Source organism: Pelodiscus sinensis, chromosome 1, assembly GCF_052426305.1.
Source record: "Pelodiscus sinensis isolate ZL-2025 chromosome 1, ASM5242630v1, whole genome shotgun sequence".
Classification (NCBI taxonomy): domain Eukaryota; kingdom Metazoa; phylum Chordata; order Testudines; family Trionychidae; genus Pelodiscus; species Pelodiscus sinensis.
In genome coordinates this window covers 89,915,032-89,942,452 of record NC_143052.1, presented here as the reverse complement: position 1 = coordinate 89,942,452, position 27,421 = coordinate 89,915,032, and the positions used below count along the sequence as shown (strand labels likewise).

General features: G+C 46.0%; 1 protein-coding gene across 14 annotated transcripts in view; it reads right to left on the bottom strand.

The window, feature by feature from the left end:
- LOC149525604 (uncharacterized) overlaps window positions 1–27,421 on the bottom strand; it is a 34,876-nt gene that overhangs the window by 4,516 nt on the left and 2,939 nt on the right. For 2 of the 14 annotated variants that reach the window (XM_089780823.1, XM_089780839.1), the window contains 17 exons: window positions 26,916–27,027; window positions 25,303–25,392; window positions 24,654–24,716; window positions 23,990–24,052; window positions 23,336–23,398; window positions 22,210–22,272; window positions 21,125–21,187; window positions 19,588–19,650; window positions 12,085–12,147; window positions 11,401–11,463; window positions 10,729–10,791; window positions 10,062–10,124; window positions 9,439–9,501; window positions 8,093–8,173; window positions 7,315–7,407; window positions 6,611–6,797; window positions 508–606 (listed from right to left, as the gene is read on the bottom strand). In XM_089780823.1, coding sequence (XP_089636949.1) covers window positions 508–606; window positions 6,611–6,797; window positions 7,315–7,407; window positions 8,093–8,173; window positions 9,439–9,501; window positions 10,062–10,124; window positions 10,729–10,791; window positions 11,401–11,463; window positions 12,085–12,147; window positions 19,588–19,650; window positions 21,125–21,187; window positions 22,210–22,272; window positions 23,336–23,398; window positions 23,990–24,052; window positions 24,654–24,716; window positions 25,303–25,392; window positions 26,916–27,027 — 1,355 coding nt within the window. Of the gene's footprint in view, window positions 1–507; window positions 607–6,610; window positions 6,798–7,314; window positions 7,408–8,092; window positions 8,174–9,438; window positions 9,502–10,061; window positions 10,125–10,728; window positions 10,792–11,400; window positions 11,464–12,084; window positions 12,148–19,587; window positions 19,651–21,124; window positions 21,188–22,209; window positions 22,273–23,335; window positions 23,399–23,989; window positions 24,053–24,653; window positions 24,717–25,302; window positions 25,474–26,915; window positions 27,028–27,122; window positions 27,262–27,421 lie in introns of those variants that run through there. The other 12 variants (XM_089780817.1, XM_089780831.1, XM_089780834.1 and 9 more) reach the window with 11 other exon arrangements.

The following is a 27,421-nucleotide window of genomic DNA, read 5'->3' as shown; positions in this document are numbered from 1 at the left end:
GCTGACAGGAAATGAAATCATCCACTTCCCAATTACCAACCCTGTCCAGAGAGACACATTTCTGAACAATGACTTGAAAAATTCCAACTTCCATGTTTTGAGCAAATACCCAGACTGAAACACAGGGCCAGAAAGAGGTTTCTAACTCCTGAAAGTGCATTCATCCAGTCAATGACAGGATTAGTATCTTGTTTATGTGACTCACCCACTACATATAACTCAGCCATTCTCCTGCCAATTCCAAACATAAAGGAATCAGTTCTCCCCCCAGCTCTACTGTCCCACAAAGCCCACAATTTAGCTCAGGTTATTTCCATTGTAGCTGCTTATCTACATTAGGGCTTCCAGCATTTCTCACATGGGTGGAGCAACAGCCGGTTTTTCAACTGTGGGACACTAAAAAATGTGTCTCTTTTGTGCACAAGGCTGTAAAGAGATGGCAGATTTAAACAGGTTGCGCAGCTTCCTGCCACTACCTCAGTCCTATCACGCTGTAATGTTAAATACCTGTTGGCTTGTGGTTTCTTTCCAAAATAGAATCTCCAGGACTTCAGAGATTTGATTCATTTTTTGTGACAGCTCTTCTTCACATGTGGAAAACACAGCCTGGGGGCAAAGAGATCACTGTCAATACCAATTTACCAATATCTGCACAATTGATGCAGCATTTACCAACAGCCATTACTCCATTTCCGTACACTGTGTTGTCCTCTTAATTACACAGTGATAATTTTCCCCTCAATACACCCAGCCTTGGAGCAACAATGAGACATCAAAGCTAATCTCCTGTGTGTCAGGGCAGAGTGCCTGCTAATCACAACGAACCCCGATAAGATGCTGTAGCAGTCTCAGCTGATGCCTAGCTGGAGTGAGAAATGGGAACTCAGCCTGCTCAACCAGGGCTGAATAGCAGGAATGTGCGGCACCATTAGCCTGGGCTCCAGGGCATTCTACACAGGCCATGCCGGGCTGGAAAACAACAGCTAACAACTGAGTAACCAGCCCTAGTGTGGCACTTCCCAGGGCTACCCAAGGGAGCAAGATGCCTCCCTGTTACCACCTGCCCTTCATATGCGGAAATCTCATTTGTGCTTGCTGTGGATCAGCTCCCTGACTCCCCCAGACTCTGGCAAGACAAGCTCTCCCTTCCAGGCCTCCTGAGTCTTCGGTTCTCTATACAGATCAGCAAGAGATGCACACCAACCCCCAACTCCCCTGTCCATCCCTCTGGAGCCTCCAGCCTCTAATTCATTGACAGCCAGGCAGCACCATTGCTTCGGTGCTTTTCTCTTTGAGTCTTTAGGTGGTATAATAGTGTTTGTACCATGGGGCCCTGAGATGTCTGGGTACTATGCTTTGGAGCCACCAGTACTGAGGTGAGCAAACACACCAGGGATCCCCTCTGGGAAGTCCAGGGCTCCTGTCACAAAGAGAGTCTCACAGCCCATTTTCTGTGAAGACTTTGTAGGAGGAGTCAGTTGACTTTTTTTCGTGCTTCAACCCTCTCCCTAGATGTTGAAGGCTCCAGGAACAATGTTCATCCTGGAGAGGATTCAGGGGACCAGGGTCAGATGCCAGTCCAAGAGCACCCTCCATGTGAAGCTCTAACTAGACCTCCTGATTCTTTGGGATCTAGCCTTTAGCTGTTGGCAGAAAGTCCACTTCTGGAGAATACATGCCATTCCAAGGCATCGGACCCAACCAAAGTGTCCCTCAGTCACCAGGATTGCCTCCCTGAAGGAAAGGCACCTTGCAGTCAGGGGACCCCGGCATGCCCATACAAGAGTGATCCCACAGCAAAAGGGGGGGGAATGATTAAAGAACAGGATTTTTAAGATGGTAAAACAGAAGCTCTAAAGCAAGGGTGGAGAACCTTTTCTCTATCCAGGCCATTGACCCATAGGAAAAAAATCAGTTGAGGGCCACATACAGCCCCATGGGGAGGCTTGGGGATTCCCCTAGGATCAGAGGTGGGATCTGAAATGAAAGCTTCAGGCTGCAGGAGTGGGTTCTGGGCTGGGATAGGAGGTTGGAGTGTGCGGGGCGGGGCTGAGGACTCCATCTGTGGGGGTATGCTCTGGAGTGGGTCCAGGGATGAGAGGTTCGGGTTACAGGAGGGGGCTCTGGGTTTGGGCCAAAGGATCTGAAATGCAGAAAGGGGTTCCAGCCTGGGGCAGGGGGTTTGAAGGCTCCAGGTGGCTCCTGGTCAGCAGCACAGCAGAGCTAAAGCAGGCTCCCTGCCTGCCCTGGCTCCATGCTGCTCCTGGAAGTAGTTGGCATGTCCGGCCCCCTATGCGGAGGCAGAGGTGCAGCCAGGCAGCTCTGTATAGTGTGTGCTGCCCACAACTGAAGGTTCCCCTCCCCTTCAGTTCTCATTAGCTGTGGTTCCTGGCCAATGGGAGCTGTAGCGCAGGCAGTGGCGGCAGGGGCAGTAAGGGTGTTTCTACACAGCACCCTAAACTCGTATCTTATTTTGAATCTATTTTGAAATGTTGCACTATTTAGAGACATTCCTTAACCTTCGTGGAACCAAAATAGCATGTCTCTTATTTAGAAAAATATTTCAAAATAACAGGCGGCTTGTTAAGATGTGGAGTATCCCGAACTAGCCGTGCAGTGTAGAGGTACCCTAAGTGGAACTTTCCTGATTGGCTCTGTGCCTAGGGGCCACAGCGGCATGCCAGCTGACTTTTAATGGCCTGGCAACCCTAGATTCCCCCACTGCAGGGGAAGTCACCAGTCATAGCTGCAGCCCCATGAGTGGGAGGGGCACTCAGACTTGGGGTTTCTGGCCCGTCGCACAGAGACTTGCCCCACACTGGATGAAATTAAGCAATAGGCCAGATCACGCTGCAGGCTGTGAATTTCCTACACCTGCTCTAACGGCACTTGAACACAAGTGGACCACAAGTTGAATATGAGTCAACAGTGTGATGCTGTTGCAAAAAAAGCAAATATGATTCTAGGTTGTATCAACAGGTGTGTTGTAAGCAAAACTCGTGAAGTCATTCTGCCGCTCTACTCTGCACTAGTTAGGCCTCAGTTGGAGTATTGTGTCCAGTTCTGGGCGCCACATTTCAAGAAAGATGTGGAGAAATTGGAAAGGGTACAGAGAAGAGCGACAAGAATGATTAAAGGTTTAGAGAACATGATCTATGAAGCCAGGCTTCACGAACTGGGCTTGTTTAGTTTGGAAAAAAGAAGATTAAGGGGGGACATGATAGCGGTTTTCAAATATCTAAAAGGGTGTCACAAGGAGGAACGAGAAAATTTGTTCCTCTTGGTTTCTGAGGACAGGACAAGGAGTAATGGGCATAAAGTGCAGCAGGGGAGGTTTAGATTGGACATTAGGAAAAAATTCCTAACTGTCAGGGTGGTCAAATATTGGAATAAATTGCCAAGGGAGGTGGTGGAATCTCCCTCTCTGGAGATATTTAAGAACAGGTTAGATAGACATCTGTCAGGGATGGTGTAGACGGAGCTTGGTCCTGCCTTGAGGGCGGGGGGCTGGACTCGATGACCTCTCGAGGTCCCTTCCAGTCCTATAATTCTATGATTCTATGAAAAGGAAACTAAGAATCATTATGAAATGTTTTACCCATAGAAACAAAGTTAAGTGACTAGACTCTGTACATTCTGTTTGAGGCCAAAGGTGATCAAGAAAGAACTGAGGGTAGTTCGCAGGGCTGTCCTTAGGATCTATGGGGCCCTATGCAGGATTATAAAAGGGGGCCCCACTGACCCCAGTGTGTCAAGGTGGCACAGACTCTGGACTGAACTTGTGCAGGGGCAGGATTGCTCCATGCCAGCCCACTCACCCACCCACTTGCTTGCCTGCGACACAGGCCAAGCTCCTTGGGGCCAAGTCCCTGCACCCTGTGTGGAGACAGAGTGAAGTCAGGTGAGCGGAGAAAGTCCCCATGACTCAGCCATGCTCCCCTCTCTCCTGGCCCAGCTTGGCTCCTCCACCTACTGCCAGGTGCTTTTTGCAGGGCCAGTGCTACTGACACGTCGGGGAAGGTCAGCACACACACATACAGAGCCCTGCTCCCCCTCCTAGCCGCTAATTCCTGTATCTCATTACTGCTAACCCCTACATCTCTTCCTGCACCCACATGGGGTAATTGTCCTGGATGCACAAAGCGGCCTTGCTGCTCACTCCCCTGGCGCCACTGTTCCTCTGCCTCAGCACACCCCTGGAGCGCAGTAAGGGGGCAGTGAGGAGCAACATCAGGGATCCCTGCATCTAAGTCACTTTCCCTGCCTGGGCTGTGTGAGGAGAGGGCATGAGAGCAGCAACTCCTGATGCCTCACAGCACAAGCCAGGTGGGGAAAGTGACTTGAATGCAGGGACCCTGGTGTGAGTTGGGGAGGGGGGAACTGCGTGAGGAAGATATTTTGTGTGTGTGTGTGTGTGTGTGTGTGTGTGTGTGTGTGTGTGGAGAGAGACAGAGAGAGAGAGAGAGAGAGAGAGAGAACCAGCTAATACAATCCAAAGCCGGCCAAATATCAGCCATGTGCAGCCCCCACTAAAATGGAACCATCACACTCTCACATTTCTCACGTGAACTACCAGGGCTTGAATTAAATATTTGTATGAAATTGGGGCAAATTTAAAACTGGTTTAAAACATTTTAAAATAAAAAAGACGGAAACATTTAGTATGAGAAAGCCACTGTGGTCTTGCTAGTTCTTCCCCCCAGACAGAGAGACACAGAGACCAGCTGTACACTCGCAAAGACCAGGCCAACTCTCCAAACTGGACCTGACCCACTTCTGTCCCCAAACTAGGAGCACTAGTGATGGGGGGGGCATGTGGAAGGAGGAACCAGGGGAGGTCTAGTCCTTCCCAGGGTGCTGGGGAGCTGGGGTGAGGCAGGGGGAATGGAGTCTCCAGTTATTTGGAGATCCGGACTGAGGGGGGCTCACCTAGAGCAGGGATCACCCACTAGCCAGGATTTCTGTCCACCAGGTACTAGTGAGCCCTGGGCTTCCCAGCCTCTGCATTCAAATACTGGTGAGGCAGGGCTGAGGCCAGTGCATGGGACAAAGCTGGGGGCTGCACTGCATCACCCTCCAGCAGTGCTGTCTGGCGGGGGCCTGAAACCACAGGGAGGAGGTGGGGGCTTGGCCAGTGGGCACTCCAGCAATCTGCAACAGCCAGAACCCCCTGGGCCTGATGCTGAACTTCTTCCATTTTCCCCTCAAAGGGTAGAAGCCTCTTTGGGTGGGAGGAGTTGGGGCCAGAGCAGAGCCACAGAGGCTGAGCAGGGTTCTTCTCTGCCCCAGCAAAAGGCTTGGCCAGGAGGAGCAGGGTGGGGCAGGGAGAGGGGCTGCAGGAGGAGGAAAGGGCATGCAGCCCTGCCGCAGGCTGAGAGAACCCCAGTGGGGCATTCCAGAAGAAGCAGGGAGAAAGCAGCCTGGCCCTGCCTCTGTCTAAGAGCAGCCCCAGGAACACACATAGGGGCATCTGAAAATTTAGTGCCCCAAATTTCTGGTGCCCCATGCAGCTGTGTATGTCATGTATGCTGACAGGTCATCCCTGGTCATTTGTCCACGCAACACCAGTTAGACTCAAGACAAACCACAAGGGAGTGAAAGTGTGTGCATGGACCAGACATTGCAGCCTACAGTCTCTGATTACAGGCACAGCAGCACAGATATGCCTACAATGGTGCATCCTTAAAGACACTACTCAAAGAAGAGCTCATATTCCCTACTCCCAGAAGAGTAATATACCCCAGTTTATTAGATTCAACTCAAGAGCACCTCTCCATTTAACATGCAGCACTTAGATTGATATATATATAGATAAACAAGACTAAGTTTTTTAGTCCAACCACAGCAATTCAAATGATAATAAGAATATTGGAAACAAAGTTACATAGAAACCAAAATCAGAACATGCCTGATAAAGTCTAAACTCACAAGCTATGCCTCCATCTCTGACAGGATCGCTTACTTCAAGTCCTTTTCCCAGCATTTTCAGCCAGGATGGCTGAGATTCCCCCTCCATAAGATCAAGCCCATAGGTAACTTGTCTTCAAACACTGAAGGATGCCAGATCATCTCTCTGCACAACCCTACTCCCAGATATACCTACCAAGCCAGACCTTTGATATTAATCTGAAAACTATGTGCTTCCACCCATCCCCTGTATTTATCTCCTTCTGAAATCTCTGCAAAATGTTACGAGCGTTTAAATCAGTATGTGAATAAAATTTTATAGTATGACACAAGTATCTGCCCTCTCCTGTGGAAAGTTTGTCTCATGGTGCACTTCTTTTGCGTGTCCTGCCTTCAATTACAGGTCACAAAGAACCTAATTTTCCGGAGGTATACTTAACTCCTCACGCATTTGCTACACATTCCTTTTACAGTGATTATGATGTCATAGATACCATATATGACATGATTTTGATGAACCCAGCAGATCCCTGTACCTCTACATCCTCTGCTAGTTGGCATCAAGAGGTTTTTTGGATTGCACCTAGTTTCTTGCTTAATCATGCAAGTACTAAATGCCAAGTCATTAGGCTGGATCTTACAGTGCTATTATTTTCTCAAGACCTTTATACATTTCAGTTCTAGAATTCCAAGAGGAACAAACCTTAATTATGGTGCTACCATCTTTATATGTCATTGGGAAGCCAAAGAGTCCAGCACATTTGGCTTTCTCCCACTCATGCGTCTGGAGCCAGTCGTACATCTCCAGCACAGCTGATAATCGACAGGGATCATTCAAGTTCTCAGAGAACTTATGGCTTTCCATTGCCTTGGCCAAGAAATGGTCCAATCTAGACCCAAAATGAGGTTGAAAAGTTCATTTTAAAATGAAAGCACTAGATACAAGGGACACACATCAAGACCGGTTAGTTTTTAATTCATAAAGGATAACTAATAATAATTTGGCAATACTTTATGAAGTGTTATGTAATTCACAAACACACAGCCTCCACTCTCCACTTACTAACCCAGTTTCTGTCTGGAAAAACATCACACTCACAGCAATATTCCACAAGTGGCAACTAGCATGATCTACACAGCACTTTGGCTTTTCCATGGGAGCTTGTTTCTTTCGTCTGCATTTGGTTACTGAGACATGTATGGAGCTGTCAGAGTCCACCTTCTAGAATCACATTACTCAGCTCACAGTGGCCAGTAGTCCACATGTCTTGCCCCATAGAGGCTGAGAATTTGGGGAGGAGAGACATCAGCTGCCAGAGGGGCATAAAGGGGTTACAGCATTACGGGTAGGTTCAGGTTCTTTGTAGAAAGTTAAGCTCCAGACAAAATATTTATAGATTCCCCTACCTTTGCTCCAAGACTCTTTTCTCTTCCTTCAGTTTTTCACACTCTTCTTCCTTCTGATGGAACTTTTCCAAACTGACCATTCTGGAAATCTCCCTGAAACAGATTCATGGATAAAATAAATATTCCCAACCATCCAATGATGCATACAGCAAGGCCAGTGTTGGTAGCCCATTCTAGAAGCTATCAGATAGTCCCAGATTCTTATCAGCCTATTCTGCTAGCCCAGCTCACAGTGTACTTATGATCAGAAATGTATTTATGGCCTTGCAATGTTATGATGCTACAGCCACCTCCAGCACTGTAGTGACAGTGTAGGATACAGTGTTATCATACAAAGATGCAACATTATGACAAGATTATTTGTCCTATTAGGCACAATTTAGGATCATTTAAATACTACATGGATTTACTTTCCCAGATATATTTATGAGAAAGATAATGTGTATTACAAACCATGGTCTAATCCAACATCCACTGAAATCAATATCAAAACTCCTGTTGACATTGATAAGTGCAGGTTCAGGTCCTGTATTTCAAACATCTTTTGAAGGACAAGCAATATTGTATGTCCTTCTCTCCCCAAAATCTTCTTTTCCCTCAGCACCAAAGCGGAAGCTGCTGTCTTCATGCACATTCATGAATTTTGCTCAGAATGTTCTGTTTGTAGAGTCACAACACTTTCAAAGGTGACAGATGTACTAAACAGACGGGAGAATGATGACTGGCCCTGGGTGAAGAGGCAAATCAAAGAATAGCAACAAAAATACACAATACTCACTTCTTAGCTAATCTGTGGCTATTGTTGGTGGCCTCCTGTGATCTGGAAACACCGCAATCAATCCCATGTACTGATTCCTGGCTAGAGATGGAACAAACCAAGCAGAATAAAGGAAATGCAAATGGGAACAAAACAAAAACCAGAATATTGAATTTCGGAGAATTCAGACCCAGCTCCTGATCTGGCCTTTGCAATCAGCCCTATGGTATGTGATTGAACAAAATCTCTGCATCCAATTTGGTCTAAATTTGGGAGGGAAATTGGATCTAGCTCCAATCTCTGTATCATGGATAACTTTCTAGTAAGAACCTGAACTTTTGTCCTACATCAACCAAATCTTGATAAGTACGTTGCCACTATTTCGAAATAACTGCCTGCTGTGCAGACATAGACTAAGTTATTTCAGAATAGTGCCAGTTATTTAAAAATAAGGGTACGTCTACATTGCATGCTTATTTTGAAATAAACTATTCTGGAATAGCTATTCCAAAATAGCTTATTTTGAAATAGAGTATCCACACTAGAGCCAAGCCTCAAAATTAATCTGAGATGTAGACATAGGGTAATATGTAATGTAGATGTAGTATCTCGATTTAGAGCCCCAAGAGGCACTGGGAAGGTGTGAATTAGAATAGCCTTGGGGAGGGGCTATCTTGAAATAACAGCAGTGGAGTGTCTGAACATGCCTTATTTCAAAATAGCTATTTCGGAATAGGTGTTATTCTTCATAGACTGATTCTTAAATATTTTAGAATAAGCCATCCATTATTATGAAATTATTTCAAAATAACGGAAAGGCTGTGTAAATAATTGTTTCTTAAACTGTTCCATGGTACACTGAGCCGCGAGGCAATCAGAGATTTCTCAAGGAGAACAGAATTCAAAATGGCTGCCCATAAAGATGTGGACAACCTTTCTTTCCCCTCAATAACTTTCTGACGACTTTTCATTTTTTTAATTAATTTTTCCCCTGACCCTTCCCCTGGCAACTTTTTTTTCCCCCTCAACAAAAAATCTTTTGTGTTCCCCAAAATAAAAAATATTGTTTGATGTTCCTCGGTCTTAAAAAGTTTAAGAAACACTGGTGTAGATGCTGGCATTGTTATTTCAAAATAACGCTAGTTATTTCGAAATAACAGTGCAGTGTAGCACACCTTCGGAGAAATAGAGCTACTCCAGTCACTAGGCAGGTTGATATTTTAGTATTAATACCCATAAGCACTCTGTAAATGTGGTGAGGAGAAAATAATTGTCAAGTGTGTTTAGAATTTCTTGTATGTGATAGGAATTTTAGAAGGAATCAGAATATTTTACAGTATCATTGAGGCCTGACTCACCCCACTTACCTGCGGTGTTCTTCCAAAAGCAGTACACGTTTCAGTACATCTTTAAATTCAGGAGTCATCTCACTGTCGGGCACAAAAAGATGCAAAGGGTTTAGAACTAAAATATTCATGAAGTAATAAGTGTGTAGATCAGTGTTTCTTAAACTGTGTTCTGTGGCACACCAGTGTGCCGTGAGGACAGAATTCAAAAGGTCTGCCAATAAAGAGATGGGAGGCCTTTTTTTCCCCTCAATAACTTTCCTACAACCTTTTTTTTCTCAATAATTTTTCCCCCAGTCCTTCCCCCGATAACTTTTTTTTTCTCCACAAAAAATCATTGGTGTTCCCCATAAAAAAAATTATTGTTTGGTGTTCCTCGGTATTAAAGAGTTTAAGAAACATTTATGTAGATGTTGGCATTGTTATTTTGAAATAACATAGTGTAGACACACCCTCGGAGAAATAGAGCTACTCCAATCACTAGGAAGGTTGATATTTTAGCATTAATACCCATAAGCACTTTCTAAATTTGCTGAGAAGAAAATAATTTTCAAGTGTGTTTAGAATTTCTTTTGTGTGGTAGGAATTCTAGAAGGAATCAAAATATTTCACGCTGTCATTGAGGCTTCACCCACCCCACTTACCTGCAGTGTTTTTCCAAAAGCTGTACACGTTTCAGTAGATCTTTAAATTGAGGAGTCATTTCACTGTCGGGCACAAGAAGATGCAAAGGGATTAGAATTAAAATATTCATGAAGTAATAAGTGTGTAGATCAGTGTTTCTTAAACTGTGTTCTGTGGCACACCGGTGTGCCATGAGGCAGTCAGAGGTTGCCAAAGAGAACAGAAATCAAAATGGCTGCCCATAAAAAGGTGGGCAACCTTTTTTTCCCCTCAATAACTTTCCCACAATCTTTTTTTCCTCAATAATTTTCCTCCTGCCTCTTCCTCCACTAACTCTTTTTTTGTCAACAAAAAATCCTTGACGTTCCCCATAAAAAAATTTTTTTTGGGTGTTCCTCGGTATTAAAAAGTTTACGAAATATTTCTGTAGATGTTGGCATTGTTATTTCAAAATAACGCTGGTTATCTCAAAATAACACTGCAGTGTAGACACACCCTCGGAGAAATAGAGCTACTCCAATTACTAGGCAGGTTGATATTTTAGTATTAATACCCATAAGCACTCTCTAAATTTGGTGAGGAGAAAATAATTTTCAGGTGTGTTTAGAATTTCTTTTGTGTGGTAGGAATTTTAGAAGGAATCAAAATATTTCACACTATCATTGAGGCTTCACCCACCCCGCTTACCTGCAGTGTTCTTCCAAACTCTGCACATGATTCAGTAGATCTTTAAATTGAGGAGTCATTTCACTGTCAGGCACAAGAAGATGCAAAGGGATTAGAATTAAAATATTCATGAAGTAATAAGTGTGTAGATCAGTGTTTCTTAAACTGTCATCTGTGGCACACCGGTGTGCCGTGAGGCAGTCGGAGATTTGCCAAGGAGAACAGAATTCAAAATGGTTGCCAATAAAGAGACGGGCGACCTTTTTTCCTCCTCAATAAATTTCCCAGGACCATTTTTTCTCTCGATAATTTTTCCCCTGGCCCTTCCCCCCACCAACTTTTTTTTTTGTCAACAAATAATCCTTGGTGTTCCCCATAAAAAAAAGTATTGTTTGGTGACCCTTAGTCTTAAAAAATTTAAGAAACTCGGGTGAAGATTCTCTCTCTGTTATTTCTTAATAACGCTAGTGATCTCAAAATAACAGTGCGGTATATACACACCCTTGGAGAAATAGAGCAATTCCAATCACTAGGAAGGTTGATATTTTGGTATTAATACCCATAAGCACACACTAAATTTTGTGTGGAGAAAATAATTTTCAAGTGTGCTTAGAATTTCTTTTGTATGGTAGGAATTTTAGAAGGCATCAAAATATTTCACATTGTCATTGAAGCTTCACCCACCCCAATTACCTGCAGTGTTCTTCCAAAAGCAGTACACGTTTCCGTACATGTTTAAATTGAGGAGTCATTTCACTGTCGGGCACAAGAAGATGCAAAGGGATTAGAATTAAAATATTCATGAAGTAATAAGTGTGTAGATCAGTGTTTCTTAAACTGTGTTCCGTGGCACACCGGTGTGCCACAAGGCAGTTGGAGGTTTGCCAAGGAGAATAGAATTCAAGATGGCTGTTCATAAAGCAGCAGATGACTTTTTTTCTCCTCAATAACTTTCCCACAACCTTTTTTTTCTCAATAATTTTTCCCCCGGTCATTCCCCCAACCAACTATTTTTTTTCCTCAACATAAAATCCTTCGTCATAAAAAAATCGTGTTCGTCATAAAAAAAATTATTGTTTGGTGTTCCTTGGTATTAAAAAGTTAAGAAACTGTGGTGAAGATGCTGGCATTGTTATTTCAAAATAACGCTAGTCATCTCGAAATAACAGTGCAGTGTAGACACACCCTCGGAGAAATAGAGCTACTCCAATCACCAGGCAGGTTGATATTTTAGTATTAATATCCATGAGCATTCTGTAAATTTGGTGAAGAGAAAATAATTTTCAAGTGTGTTTAGAATTTCTTTTGTGTAGTAGGAATTTTAGAAGGAATCAAAATATTTGACACTGTCATTGAGGCTTTACCCACCCCGCTTACCTGCAGTGTTCTTCCAAAAGTTGTATACGTTTCCGTACATTTTTAAATTGAGGAGTCATTTCACTGTCGGGCACAATAAAATGCAAAGGGATTAGAATTAAAATATTCATGAAGTAATAAGTGTGTAGATTAGTATTTCTTAAACTGTGTTTTGTGGCACACCGGTAAGCTGTGAGGCAGTTGGAGTTTTACCAAGGAGAATAGAATTCACAATGGCTGCCCATAAAGAGACGAGCAATCTTTTTTTTTCCCTCAATAACTCTCACAACCTTTTTTTCTGAACAATTTTTCCTCCGGCCCTTCCCCCTGCTAACTTTTTTTTTGTCAACAAAAAATCCTTGGTGTTCCCCATAAAAAAAATTATTGTTTGGTGTTCCTCGGTATGAAAAAGTTTAAGGAACATTTGTGTAGATGTTGGCATTGTTATTTCAAAATAACGCTGGTTATCTTGAAATAACACTGCAGTGTAGACACACCCTTGGAGAAATAGAGGAACTTCAATCACTAGGCAGGTTGATATTTTAGTATTAATACCTATAAGCACTCTGTAAATTTGGTGAGGAGAAAAAGAACGATTACTTACCTTTAACTGTTGTTCTTTGAGATGTGTTGCTCATGTCCATTTGAATAAAGTGTGCATTCCGCGTGCACGGTTTCTTATGGAGCATTTTCCGTAGCGGTACCTGTAGTGCCGGCAGGTCGCTCCCTGGAATGGTACCATTATAGCAGAGCATAAGTATCCCTGCTGGCGCTCCCCCACCTCAGTTCCTTCTTGCCGGACGCTCCGACGAAGGAGAGGTAGGGGGGGAATCGAATGGACATGAGCAACACATCTCGAAGAATAACAGTTACAGATAAGTAATCATTCTTTTCTTCTTCGAGTGGTTGCTCATGTCAATTCGAACAAGGTGACTCCCAACCTGGACCCCCATGAAGGAGGGGTCGGAGCACACGGATAAAGATACATAGGCAAGCGTTGAAACAAACAATAGAAGAATTTATTCAACTAATGTGCAACAGGCAAATAACAGATGAACCTATGTGTTACAGTTACAGCACGGACCTGAGGACTGCAGTACCCAGTTCGGCATCCTCCCTAGCCTGCTGGGCAAGCGCATAATGAGTCGTGAATGTGTGGACAGAGGACCACGTGACCGCCCTGCAGATTTCAAGAATAGGAACCTGTGCCCCAAAAGCCACCGTGGACATGTGTGCCCTGGTAGAATGCGCTGTAACCCAGGACGGGTCCCTGCGAGCTAAGCTGTAACACTCCCTAATACATGCGGAGACCCAGGGGGATAATCTCTGGGTTGAGATAGGAAGCCCCTTCATCCTGTCAACAAATGCAATAAACAATTGTGGGGATTTGCGAAAGGGCTTTGTTCTATCAATGTAAAAGGCTAACGCACGTTTAGCGTCCAGGGAATGCAGTACTTGCTCCTTAGGGGAGCTGTGAGGCCTCAGGTAGAACACAGGTAAGTATATCTCCTGAGACATGTGGAAGGGCGATACCACTTTAGGGAGGAAGGCCGGGTGAGGGCGGAGCCTGACATTATTTGCTGAGAACACTAGATATGGAGGGTCAATTATCAGAGCTCGCAGTTCAGAGACTCTGCATGCCGAGGTAATGGCCACAATAAAGGCCACTTGAAGGATAGATGCTTCAAAGAGCAGGTGGCCAGCGGCTCAAAGGGAGGTGACATCAGCCTCGTGAGCACCAGATTAAGGTCCCACTGAGGAATGGGTGGCCTGACAGAGGGAAACAACTTGTCTAGACCTTTCAGAAACCTCTTAATCTCAGGGTCCGTGAACAGAGATGTGACTGCAGAACCCTCGTGGAAGGCAGAGAGGGAGGCTAAGTGCACTTTGATGGAGGAGGTCGATAGACTGTTAGACCACAGGTCAAACAGGTAGTCCAGTATGACCGGGACAGAGGCTTGTGATGGCTCCAGCCCCTTTTTTGCTGCCCAGAGCATGAACTGCTTCCACTTAGCTGCATAGGACCTCCTGGTGCACCCCTCATGAACACTCCCTTTCTGGCTGCATTAGCCACGGATAAGACACGCTGTCAGGTGGAGAGACCTGAGATTCGGGTGAACTAGCTTCCCGCCATCCCAGGGTTGGGTCAGGAAATCTGGGTCCATCGGGAGATCCATCGGTTCTGCACACGCCATTTCCACCAGAATGGGGAACCAGAACTGTCTGGGCCAACTCAGGGCTATCAGAATGACCATGGACCTGAACATTTTGACCCTGGTCAGAACCCTGGGGATCAGAGGGAATGGGAGAAATGCATACAGGAGACCTTGTGGCCAAGACACAGTCATGGCATCTCCTTTGGAGTGAGTGCCCAGTCCCAGGAATGAGAAGTAGCGAGGACACTTCCTGTTCTCTGCCGTGACAAAGAGGTCCACTAGGGGATAGCCCTACCTGCAGAAAACCTGAGCTAGGACCTTGTCCTTCAGTGCCCACTTGTGGGCTCCGAAAGACCTGCTCAAGGCATCTGTCAACAAGTTCTTGCACCCCAGCAGGTATTCCGCCTGGATACAAATCTTGTGCTTTATGCACAAGTCCCATAGCAGTAACGCCTCCCAACACAGAGAAGACGACTGGGCCCCACCTTGTTTGTTTATGTAGAACACGGCCGCCGTGTTGTCCAGGTGTACGAGGACTGATTGACGTGAGACCGCTGCCAGGAATGCCTCGCACGCCCTCATGACTGCCCTCAGTTCTTGAACATTTATGTGCAGCGCCCTTTCCAAGGGGGTCCACACGCCCTGAGTTCTGTGGCGGCCTACGTGCGCTCCCCAGCCAAGGTCGGAAGTGTCCGTGACTAAGGTCACTGAGGGGAGCTCTGTCCAAAATGGTACTCCACTGCATACCATATCCTTCTGGGTTCACCATTGGAGGGAAGTGAGTACATCGCGGGGCACTGTCAACATGGCGTCCCATTGGGCTCTGGACTGGTCGAAAGCTTTTGCTAGCCAAGCCTGCAGGGGCCGGATCCTCAGTCTGGCGTGGCGAACGACATAAGTGAACGCTGCCATGTGTCCTAGCAGTCTCAGTCACGGGCTGTGCTGAGGGAAAAGTGCGTTAGGTCGTCGACCGTGACCACTATGGCCGTAAACGTGTCTCTGGGGAGGAAAGTCCTCACCACCCTGGCGTCCAGAAGGGATCCCACAAACTCTAGGTGCTGACGGGGCGTCAGGGATGATTTCTGCTCGTTTAGCATGAGTCCTAATTTCTGGAAGAGTGCCCTTGTGAAGGCCACATGAGCTATTACTTGGTCGCGGGAGTGGCCGCAAATCAACCAATCATCCAGATATGGGAAGACTTGTACCCCATGCCTTCGGAGGAATGCCGCCACCACGGACATGCACTTTGTGAAGACCCTGGGTGCTGTTGAGAGCCCAAAGGGGAGCACAGTAAATTGAAAATGGCAGTGGGAAACAATGAAGCGGATAAATCTTCTGTGGCTTGATCTTATCGCCACGTGAAAATAGGCATCTTTGAGGTCGAGGGTTGCGTACCAATCTCCTAACTCTAGGACTGGGATGACGGAGGCTAGGGTTACCATTCTGAACTTTGATTTCACCACCATTTTGTTGAGGTTCCTGAGGTCCAGAATGGGGCGGAGCCCTCCCCTGGGTTTGGGGATGATGAAATATCGGGAATAAAACCCCTTGCCCTGTAGATGTGAATGGACCCTTTCCACTGCTCCCTTTTCGAGGAGCATGAGGACCTCCTGCTGAAGGATCCCTTCATGAGAAGGGTCCCTGAAAAGGGATGGGGAGGGTGGGGAGGAATGGGGAGAACCCAGGAAAGGGATCGAATATCCTTTCCTCACCAGCCCGAGCACCCAAGCGTCGGAGGTGATCTTAAAGTGGGATAGCCTGTCCCCAAATGGGGGAAAGCGGGAGGTGGCTGGTACTCAACCCTCGAGGGTCCAGTCAAAATGGGTGTTTGGCCTGTTGGGAAGATGGTTGTCCTACTCCTCTGAGGTTGTCCCCTTGAGCACGGCGACGCCTTGTACACCTGGAGGTAGTGGCTGCAGGCGCCCCCGCACCCTCACTGGGAGCCCGAGGACGATGCTTCCAGTACTCCCCACGGGGGGGTTGGGACTGCGTTCTCCCCGGCTGTCTGTTGGGGAACTGATGTCGCTGGGGGGCCGGTGTATGAATCCCCAAAGAGCAGAGAGTTGACCTAGTGTCTTTCAGCGTGTGGAGCCTGGAGTCTGTACACTCCGAGAACAGGGGCTTCCCTTCAAAGGGCAGGTCGTGTATTGTGGCCTGAACATCAGGTGGCATGCCAGAGACTTGCAGCCATGCCCCGATGCCATGGTTCTCACCGCTGAGTCCACTGCATCTAAGGAGGCCTGCAAAGCCATGGGGGCGATGGTTCGGCCTTCAGTGGCCATAGCTGCTAACTCCTGTCTTGCATCTGGGGGGAGTTTGTCCCTGAACTTATCCATAGCCTGCCAGGTATTGTAGGCATTATGCCTAAGCATTGCCTGTTGGTTTGTAATGCAGAGTTGCACACCCACCCCACCCCACCCCACCCCACCCCCCGTTGCATACACCTTACGCCCCTGCAGATCTAGGCACTTAGGTTCCCTGGCTTTTGGAGTTGGGCCCGGCTGCGGAAGCCTCTCCTTTTGCGCCGCAGCCTGGACAACCAGAGATCCAGGTATAGGCTGGGAGTACAAGTGTTCATGTCCCAACTGCGGGATATAATAACGTCTTTCGACTCCTTTGAGGGTGGGGGTTAAAGAAGCCGGCGTTTGCTATAGGGTGTTTGTAATTTTAGCCACTGTCTTGTTAAGGGGCAAAGCCAACCTGGCAGGGGCATCCTCAGAGAGGATGTCCACCATGGGATCCAGCTCCTCAAGCACTGGCTCCATTGCGACCCCTAGATTGGATGCCAGGCGGCGGCGAAGTTCTTGGTGAGGCCTGGCGTCCATTGTTGGCATAGATGGGGATGGGTCTGCCAGGGCCTCGTCTGCAGATGAAGATGAAGATGACTCTCGAACCAGTACTGGGTCCGGTAGCGCCCCGGGTTGTGGGGCTGGTTGGGTGAATCCCGAGGGAGCTGGGGGTCGTGCCTCTACTGGGGCTGGGGGCCCAGTGACCTCGATATGAGTACTACCCTCCTCGGAAGTTGGAGGAGGTCTGGAGAGAGATGCCGATGGAGTGGTGAGGTGCCTGGAGGTGCTGGACATCCTGGAGGGCGGCATGGGACCCTGCCACTGATGGTATGCCCAGGGCATCCAGAAGGGCCACTGAGGTTGAGGCTGAGGTGGCCAGGTCTGCTGCAGCTGTGATTGCTCTTGTCAGTGCCAAGAGCAAGACTGATATACTGTTGAAGCTCTCGAAGATGCTGACCGAAGTGACTCCATGTCTGAATCTGATGAATAGTCGGATGTGGACCAAGGTGGGGTCCCTGAGTGTCCTGGAGCCATTGTTGGCCTAAATCTGCCCGTGGACTATGGCTTCCCAGCCTGTGTCTGGCGAGGGGGCTGCACCAGCGCCGGCACAAAGAACCCAGTGCCGGGAACCTGCTGCGATGCCGTGACATCCAAGGGTGCAGCCGATATTGACGGCCGTGACAGCAGTGTCTAGATGGTAAGTGCAGAAGCTGGCGCCCATGTCACTGGTGCCAGTGGTGCCGGTGCCAGCAATGCCATCAGGCCTGGTGCTGCTGACAGAGCGCCCATGAGGCCAATAGCGCTTCTCCCAGCATTGACGGTGCTGCAGACGGTGCCACCTGGTACGCTGGTGGTTATCCCGGTGGTGCTGGCAGGTATGGTGCTGGGGGGTAGTACGGCACCGTGCAGGTAGCCAGAATTGGTCCTGGTATCGGTACCAGCGACATAGTCGCAGCGGGGGGCTGAGTCCAACCCACACCCGCCGAAGCCCCCAGCATCAGGTGGTCCCTATGCGCATGCCTGCTGTCAGGCAGCACAGGTTGCACTGAGGGTACTGCAAGCTGTGGCTGTCCTGCCGTTTGCTGCACCGCTGCAGACGATACAGGTGCCGACTAGGCCACTGGTTCCGGGGAGGTAACCGGTGCTGACGTGGCCCCTGGCGCGGGCGGTCTTGACCCCTCTGCAATAAGGGAGGACTGTGGGGAGGTGGTCAAGTTGATGAGGTCCTCTGCTGCCTCAAATGTCTCCGGCATTGATGGCCAGTGCATCGGCAACTGTCCTGGGCTGGCTGGTGGTGCATCAGCCCTCTTCTGCACTGCTGGCCCAGCGGTACCCAGGGAGCCTTTTCTGAGCGACACGTGCCGATGGTGTAGGCCTGTACGGGAATTTCGGCTCGGGGATCTGCCCCTCAATGTCCGCTGCCTCTTTGGGGCCGGGGAGTGGGAACGGTGCCTCGGCGCCTTCAGTGCCGAAGTCTTGGAGTGCACTCTAGCGTCTCGCGTCGAGGCCAGTGCACTGTAGAATGTCCTGCCGGTGCCGGTTGAAGAGCTGCTTCCATAAGAAGGAGTTTTAAGCAGGAGTCACGCGCCCTTTTGGTGTGCAGCTTGAAAGCTCTGCAGATTTTTCAGGCGTCCCAAGTGGGCCTCTCCCAGGCAGAGCCGGCCCGAGCCCTTTTGGTGCCCCGGACATGGGTGCGCGGCACTGCCCACGGGTGCAAGGCACTGCCCACGGGTGCACAGCGCATGCGCAGGCCAGCCACAGCCGCTGGCACGCAGCCCAGGACCCACTCCCAGGGCACATGGCGCATGCGCTGCCCAGCCTGGCCCGGCCACTACTGCTGGCGTGTGCGCCGGCCTGTGCAGGGCCCCACGGCTGTGGGAGGAAAGGTGCTGCTGGCCGACGCCGCGGGGCCGGTGCTGCGGGAACCGGGCACATGGCGCCTAATGCCAGCTATAAGGGACGCAGTGAGCCCCTTACAGCTGCCATCAGGCACCCCCCACCAGTTGGCGCCCTGGGCAGCTACCCGGCTCGCCCACCCCTCAGTCCGGCCCTGGTCCCAGGCACTTTAAAAAGCTATCATGGGGGTCCCCTTTAGGCATAAACTTTGCGCAGTCCACACAAGTCTTGAAGCCTTGCAGCCCTGTCATTCCTCACCCCTGTAGGGGAGGGAAGAACAAAGGGCGACTATTAACACTAACTACCTAACACTTAAACTATTTACAGGCAATAAAATTAATTATAGAATGGGTAATAACAATCAACAGACTAAGATAGCAACGCTCCTACAACCGTTATGGGCGGTAAGAAGTAACTGAGGTGGGGGAGCGCAAGGATACTTATGCTCCGCTATAGCAGTGCGAATCCAGAGGGTGACCTGCCGATGCTATGGGTACCGCTAGAGAAAACGCTCCGGAAGAAACCGTGCATGTGGCACACACACCTTATTCGAATGGACATGAGCAATCACTCGAACAAGAAATAATTTTCAAGTGTGTTTAGAATTTCTTTTGTGTGGTAGGAATTTTAGAAGGAATCAAAATATTTTACACTGTCATTGAGGCTTCACCCACCCCTCTCACCTGCAGTGTTCATCCACAAGAAGTACACGTTTCAGAACATCTTTAAATTGAGGAGTCATTTCACTGTTGGGCACAAAGAGATGCAAAAGGATTAGAAATAAAAATATTCATGATGTAATAAGTGCGTAGATCAGTGTTTCTTAAACTGTGTTCCATGGCACACCGGTGTGCCGTGAGGCAGTCGGAGGTTTGCCAAGGAGAACAGAATTCAAAATGGCTGCCCATAAATAAGTGGGCGAACTTTTTTTCCCCCTCAATAACTTTCCCACGACCTTTTTATTCTCAATTATATTTCCCCTGGCCCTTCCCCCTGCCAACTTTTTTTTTCCTCAACAAAAAATCCTTGCTGTTCCCCATTGTGGAAGCAGGCTCTTTGCTGGTCAGGCTTCTCGCGGCGCGTATTGCCATCCAAGCAAAAGGTCAACTTCCCCTTGATGAAAACCCTTACACTATGTAACTTAAAGATCAGCGACGAACAGGAACCAAAACCAGACCTAAAAAGTTCATGTAAAGTTCGTGCTGGTTGTGCTGACTGTGCCATGGCCGATAAGGCAGAAAAGGAAAAACAGGAAACCATCTCACCCCCTTACTCCTGTCACTTCACAGGGTCTGCTAGCCTATCACAAAAAGTGAGCAAAAGCTCTCTCTATAAAACAGCTACCCCTCCTATCCCAAATTGAGGAATCCCGAATAAACATTGGATGGCGGAATATGAGCCAGGTCCGAGGACTGATCACCCGAGGGCCACCTCCCGCTCACCGAACCAAATGAGTTCCTGTAGAGCGTAACGTATACCAAACATAACGAATACCAAATATGTTGTTGTTGTTGTTGTAGTTTGTGTGTCTGTTAAATGTAAGTATTGTTATCTGAAATTGTTTAGAGGTATTGTTTAGTAGTAGTGTTAAAAGTTTTAGATAAATGATTAGTCTTATAAGTAACACTGATGTAAATGTAGCTGTTAATAATCCCTAGTCCCTTGTTAACAACTATTGGGATTTAGAGAAACCTCAGGGAATTTTCTTTACTGGATTGCATTTTGCTTATTGGACATTCTAATAATTATTTAGTGCCTACGTATGTAAGAAATTGATAAAATAATAATTTATATGTAGAAGCCCTTTAATAAAAGTTTAAAAGATATTTAGTAACAGTTTGCCTGTTTCTGCGCCTCCCTGGGACTAGCCGCATTTCCGAACCTTTTACTTTAAACCACACCCATAAAAAAATTATTGTTTGGTGTTCCTCGGTATTAAAAAGTTTAAGAAACACTGGTGTAGATGCTGGCGTTGTTATTTCAAAATAACACTGGTTATCTCGAAACAACAGTGCAGCACAGATACACCCTCAGAGAAATAGAGCTACTCTCATCACTATGCAGGTTGATATTTTAATATAAATACCCATAAGTACTCTGTACATGTGGTGAGGAGAAAATAATTTTCAAGTGTGTTTAGAATTTCTTTTGTGTGGTAGGAATTTTAGAAGGAATCAAAATATTTTATACTTTCATTGATGCTTCACCGATCCCACTTACCTGCCATGCTCTTCCAAAAGCTGTACATGTTTCAGTACATCTTTAAATTGAGGAGTCATTTCACTGTCAGGCACAAGAAGATGCAAAGGGATTAGAATTAAAATATTCATGAAGTAATAAGTGTGTAGATCAGTGTTTCTTAAACTGTGTTCCATGGCACAGCGGTGTGCCGTGAGGCAGTCGGAGGTTTCCCAAAGAGAACAGAATTCAAAATGGCTGCCCATAAATAAGCGGGCGACCTTTTTTTTCCCTCAATAACTTTTCCACAACCTTTTTTTCTCAATAATTTTTCCCTTGGCCCTTCCCCCTGCTAACTTTTTTTTTTCTCAACAAAAAATCCTTGGGCTGTGTCTACATTGGCAAGATTTAGCACAAAAGCAGACACTTTTGCCCAAAACTTACCATCTCTCTACACTGGCTGCAAGTATTTGCGCAAGAACACTGACGTTCTACTGTATGAAATCAGTGCTTCTTGCGCAAATACTCTGACGCTCCCACTTAGGGATAAGTCCTCTTGAGCAAGTGTTCTTGGGCAAGAGGCCAGTGTAGACAGGTAACATCAATTTTTTGCGCAAGAAAGACCGATTACTAAAATGGCCATCAGAGCTTTCTTGCACAAGAGAGCGTCTCCACTGGCACGGATGCTTTTGTGCAAAAGCAAATCTTTTGCGTAAAGGCACATGCCAGTATAGATGCTCTCTTACTCAAATACTCTAATGCAAAAACTCTTGCGTTTAGAGTATTTGCGCTAAATCTTGCCAGTCTAGACATAGCTTTGGTGTTCCCCATTAAAAAAATTATTGTTTGGTGTTCCTCAGTCTTAAAAAGTTTAAGAAACATTTGTGTAGATGTTGGCATTATTATTTCGAAATAACAGTGCAGTGTAGACACACCCTCGGAGAAATAAAGCTACTCCAGTCACTAGGCAGGCTGATATTTTAGTATTAATACCCATAAGCCCTCTCTAAATTTGGTGAGGAGAAAATAATTTTCAAGTGTGTTTAGAATTTCTTTTGTGTTGTAGGAATTTTAGAAGGAATCAAAATATTTCACAGTGTTTTTGAGGCTTCACCCACCCTACTTACCTGCAGTGTTCTTCCAAAAGCTGTACACATTTCAGTAGACCTTTAAATTGAGGAGTCATTTCACTGTCGGGCACAAGAAGATGCAAAGGGATTAGAAGTAAAATATTCATGAAGTAATGAGGGTATGTCTACACTACCCCGCTAGTTCGAACTAGCGGGGTAATGTATGCATACCGCACTTGCTAATGAAGCCCGGGATTTGAATTTCCCGGGCTTCATTAGCATAAGCGGGGAGCCGCCATTTTTAAATCCCCGCTGCTTCGAACCCCGTGTAGCGCGGCTACACGGGGCTCGAACTAGGTAGTTCGGACTAGGGTGCCTATTCCGAACTACCGGTACACCTCGTTTCACGAGGAGTACCGGTAGTTCGGAATAGGACCCTAGTCCGAACTACCTAGTTCGAGCCCCGTGTAGCCGCGCTACACGGGGTTCGAAGCAGCGGGGATTTAAAAATGGCGGCTCCCCGCTTATGCTAATGAAGCCCGGGAAATTCAAATCCCGGACTTCATTAGCAAGTGCGGTATGCATACATTACCCCGCTAGTTCGAACTAGCGGGGTAGTGTAGACATACCCTGAGTGTGTAGGTCAGTGTTTCCTCAACTGTGTTCTGTGGCACAGCGGTGTGCCATGAGGCAGTCGGAGGTCTGCCAATGATAACAGAATTCAAAATGTCTGCACATAAAGAGGTGGGCGACCTTTTTTTCCCCTCAATAACTTTCCGGCGATCTTTTATTTTCTCAATAATTTTTCCCCCAGCTCTTCCCCAGCTAACTTTTTTTCTCTCAAAAAAAATCCTTGGTGTTCCCCATAAAAAAAATTATTGTTTGGAGTTCCTTAGTCTTAAAAAGTTTAAGACACACTGGTATAGATGCTCGCGTTGTTATTTTGAAATAACGCTAGTTATCTCGAAATAACAATGCGATGTAGATACACCCTCGGAAAAATAGAGCTACTTCAATCACTAGGCAGGTTGATATTTTAGTATTAATACCCATAAGCACGCAGTAAATTTGTAGAGGAGAAAATAATTTTCAAGTGTGTTTAGAATTTCTTTTGTGTGGTAGGAATTTTAGAAGGAATCAAAATATTTCAAACTGTCATCGAGTCTTCACCCATTCCACATACCTGCAGTGTTCTTCCAAAAGCAGTACACGTTTCTGTACGTGTTTAAATTGAGGAGTCATTTCACTGTCGGGCACAAGAAGATGCAAAGGGATTAGAATTAAAATATTCATGATGTAATAAGTGTGTCGATCAGTGTTTCTTAAACTGTGTTCCGTGGCACAGCTGTGTGCCATGAGGCAGTCGGAGGTTTGCCAAGGAGAACAGAATTCAAGATGGCTGCCCATAAAGGGGCGGATGATCTCTTTTTCCTCTCAACTTTCCCACAACCTTTTTTTTCTCAATAATTTTTCCCCGGCCCTTCCCCCCCCCCCGCTAACTATTTTTTTCCTCAACATAAAATCCTTAGTATTCCTCCTAAAAAAAATATTTTTTGGTGTTCCTTGGTCTTAAAAAGTTTAAGAAACCCTGGTGAAGATGCTTGCATTCTTATTTCGAAATAACGCTAGTCTTCTCAAAATAACACTGTAGTGTAGACACACCCTTGGAGAAATGGAGCAATTCCAATCTGTAGGCAGGTTGATATTTTAGTATTAATATCCATAAGCACTCTGTAAATTTGGTCAAGTGTGTTTAGAATTTCTTTTGTGTGGTAGGAATTTTAGAAGGAATCAAAATATTTCACACTGTCATTGAGGCTTCACCCACCCCACTTACCTGCGGTGTGCTTCCAAAAGCTGTACACGTTTCAGTAGAACTTCAAATTGAGGATTCAGTTTCCTGTTGGGCACAAAAGATGCAAAGGGATTAGAATTAAAATATTCATGGAGTAATAAGTGTGTAGATCAGTGTTTCTTAAATTCTGTTCCGTGGCACACCAGTGTGCTGCAAGGCAGTCAGAGGATTGCCAAGGAGGACAGAATTCAAAATGGCTACCTATAAAAGGTGGGCAACCTTTTTTTCCCCTTAATAACTTTCTCACAACCATTTTTTTCTCAATAATTTTTCCCCCGGTCCTTCCCCCTGCCAACTTTTTTTTCCTCAATAAAAAATCCTTTGTGTTTCTCATAAAAAAATTGTTTGGTGTTCCTCGATATTAAAAAGTGTAAGAAACACTGATGTAGATGTTGGCATTGTCATTTCAAAATAACACTTGTGATTTCGAAATAACAGTGCAGTGTAGACACACCCTCGGAGAAATAGTGCTACTCCAATCACCAGGCAGATTGATATTTTAGTATTAATACCCATAAGCACTCTCTAAATTTGGTAAGGAGAAAAGAATTTTCAGGTGTGTTTAGAATTTCTTTTGTGTGGTAGGAATTTTAGAAGGAATCAAAATATTTCACGCTGTCATTGAGGCTTCACCCACCATGCTTACCTGCAGTGTTCTTCCAAAAGCTGTATACGTTTCAGTACATCTTTAAATTGAGGTGTCATTTCACTGTCGGGAACAAAAAGATGCAAAGGGATTAGATTTAAAGTATTCATGAAATAATAAGATCTGCAAAAAAAACAGCCCCTCCCAAAATTATTAGTTAGAAAAACTGACAAAACTTCCACAGTTAAAAACATATCAGCTCAGCCAGCTGGCTTCAAGATCACTGCTCTGCTTTGGGTGATCAGATATCTTAATTTTATAGGTATAATCCCAATATTCAGGGCTTTGTTTTATATAGGCACTTGTTATCCCACACCCTCTGTCCCAATTTTTTCATACTTGCTATCTGACTACCTTAGCTCTGCCATATGGGAGACCTTTGATGATTCTAGCCACCGTTTCCCTGTCTCTTTCTCTAAGAGTCAGCACCAAGCCATGGTGCCAAGGCAGAGCACTGAGTCTCTGGAGACAAGAGAGTCTCACATTGTCCCTTGTGCCAGTCAATGAGCCATTGTCTCAATAAAAGTCAAAGAGTACAAACAACAAGAATGGTGAGAATCTCAGGGATCCATTAGGAACATGAACACTTGTTTGACGGTTCCAGGGTAATAATCTAAATTGGAATAAAATTTCAGATCCCCAAAATTACCTGTGTGTGTCTTCCAAACATTTCTCCCATTGTTCTATATTGGTTCCACCCAAAGCTGTGTTTTTGTCTTGTGAAGCCTCATATTCACCTCTGTGGGGCACAAATGTATCATCAACGACACATAACTCATTAGAAGCCTTCCCAATGTCAGAAGGGCAGCACCAACACCGCCTGTGAACCCAAATCATGAAAGAAATAGAGGAAATTAATAAAATCTTTTAAACATCTGCAAAACTCCATCCCAGGCAAAGTTACCCAAGAGAAAGCTCATGATATATATATATATATATATATATATATATATATATATATATATATATATATATATAGGCAGTCCCTGGATTACATGGATCTGACTTATATCGGATCCCTACTTACAAACTGGGTGAGGCAACCCCGCACTAGCTGCTTCCCCCCAGCAGACCAGGAAGACATGAAACTAGCGCTCCCCCCCCCCCCCCCAGTAGACCAGGGAGATGTAGAGCGGCTTTTCTCAGCAGACACCTCAGCTTGAGAATAAAGGACTGAGGGAAGTGAGGTGTGGCAGAATAAAACTGAGCTCTGGAGAAATGTTTGGCTAGAGTTTCCCCTACAATATGTACCAGTTCTGACTTACATACAAATTCAACTTAAGAACAAACCTACAGTCCCTATCTTGTACGTAACCCGGGGACTACCTGTATATATATATATATATATATATATAGAGGTTAGTTTCCAAGGTGCCAGAGGACTACTCCTTTTTAAAGTTATAAACTAACATGGTTACCTTTCTGAGACAAAGAAAGAAGAAGTGCCAGAGTCCCCATGAAATCCACTAGCTGTCACGAGTGCTATGGATTTTATGTGGAAGGGGCATAGAAACAACTACCTTGATGAGTGGCAGTCTAAAACATCTGTCTAGGGGAATGTCTACACTGCTACCCTAGTTCGAACTAGGGTGGCTAATGCAGGCATTCGAACTTGCAAACGAAGCCCGGGATTTAAATATCCCAGGCTTCATTTGCATGTTCCCGGGCGCTATCATTTTTAAATGCCCCGTAGTTCGAACTACTTGCCCGCGACTACACGCGGCACGGACTAGGTAGTTCAAATTAAAGCTCCTAATTCGAACTACCGTTATTCCTCCTGCTAGTCTTTATTTAAGACTTCCTGCACAAATGAATACTGGCAAAATTTTGCTGCTAACCATGGGATCATTCAGGATCCATGTGTGTGTGCCTGTAGGTGATCTCATATGTGCAGAAAAAGCCAAGTTCGGTGAAAAAGCAACCACTGTTCCCCCCTCACTGTGTGCGCAGAAACAATCATTTTCCACTGAAACCACTGTAAATAAAAATGGCAATTTTCCAACTGGGGCAAAATGCTTTCATATTTTATAGAGGGGGAGGGCAGGAAAAGTGCAGAATTGTGTCTTTTTGGTTGCACATCTGTGTTCTTTATCCCAGTGTGAAACATGCAAATATTAACAAACAGAAATATGGAGTGTCTGGCTACAGACACTGACAACAGGGAGAACTCTGCATGTAAGTCACGCCGCCACTTTTAAAAAGAAACTTAGAGCTCCCACTAAACATGCTCTGATTTCCTACTGTGCCCATTGCCCAACATACCTGGAGGTCTCCTCTGAAGACCTAGTTCTGTCAGCAAGGGTCTTGTTCTGTGAAGCATCTGGCTGAGTTTCGTCAGTGCTTTGCTCCATGCTTCTATTCAAATAACAATGTCCTTGGCAAACAGGAAGAGAGTGAGAGGAAACAGGTTGAGCAGAAGACGAATAAACAAGCAGAGAAAGCAGTCTTAACTACAGCATTGGCACTTACAAGATCTCTGGTAGCACAAAACCTCAATAGAATTAAGTTGGCCTTCCCTGGAAAATGTATGCAGAGAGCCCTGGCTATTCCCACCTTCACCACAGTTTGCACTGATCTTTTAAACCAGTCGAAAGGGAGGGGTAGAGTTTTATAGTGTAGAGTTAACTGCAAAACAGTTTCACTTTTGCAAAGTAGTAAGTTCTAATCTCTTAAGCCAATCGAAAGGAAGGGGCAGTTTTATAGTGTAGAGTTAACTGCAAAATGGTTTCACTTTTGCAAAGTACTCAGTTCTAACAAGGGACATCGGC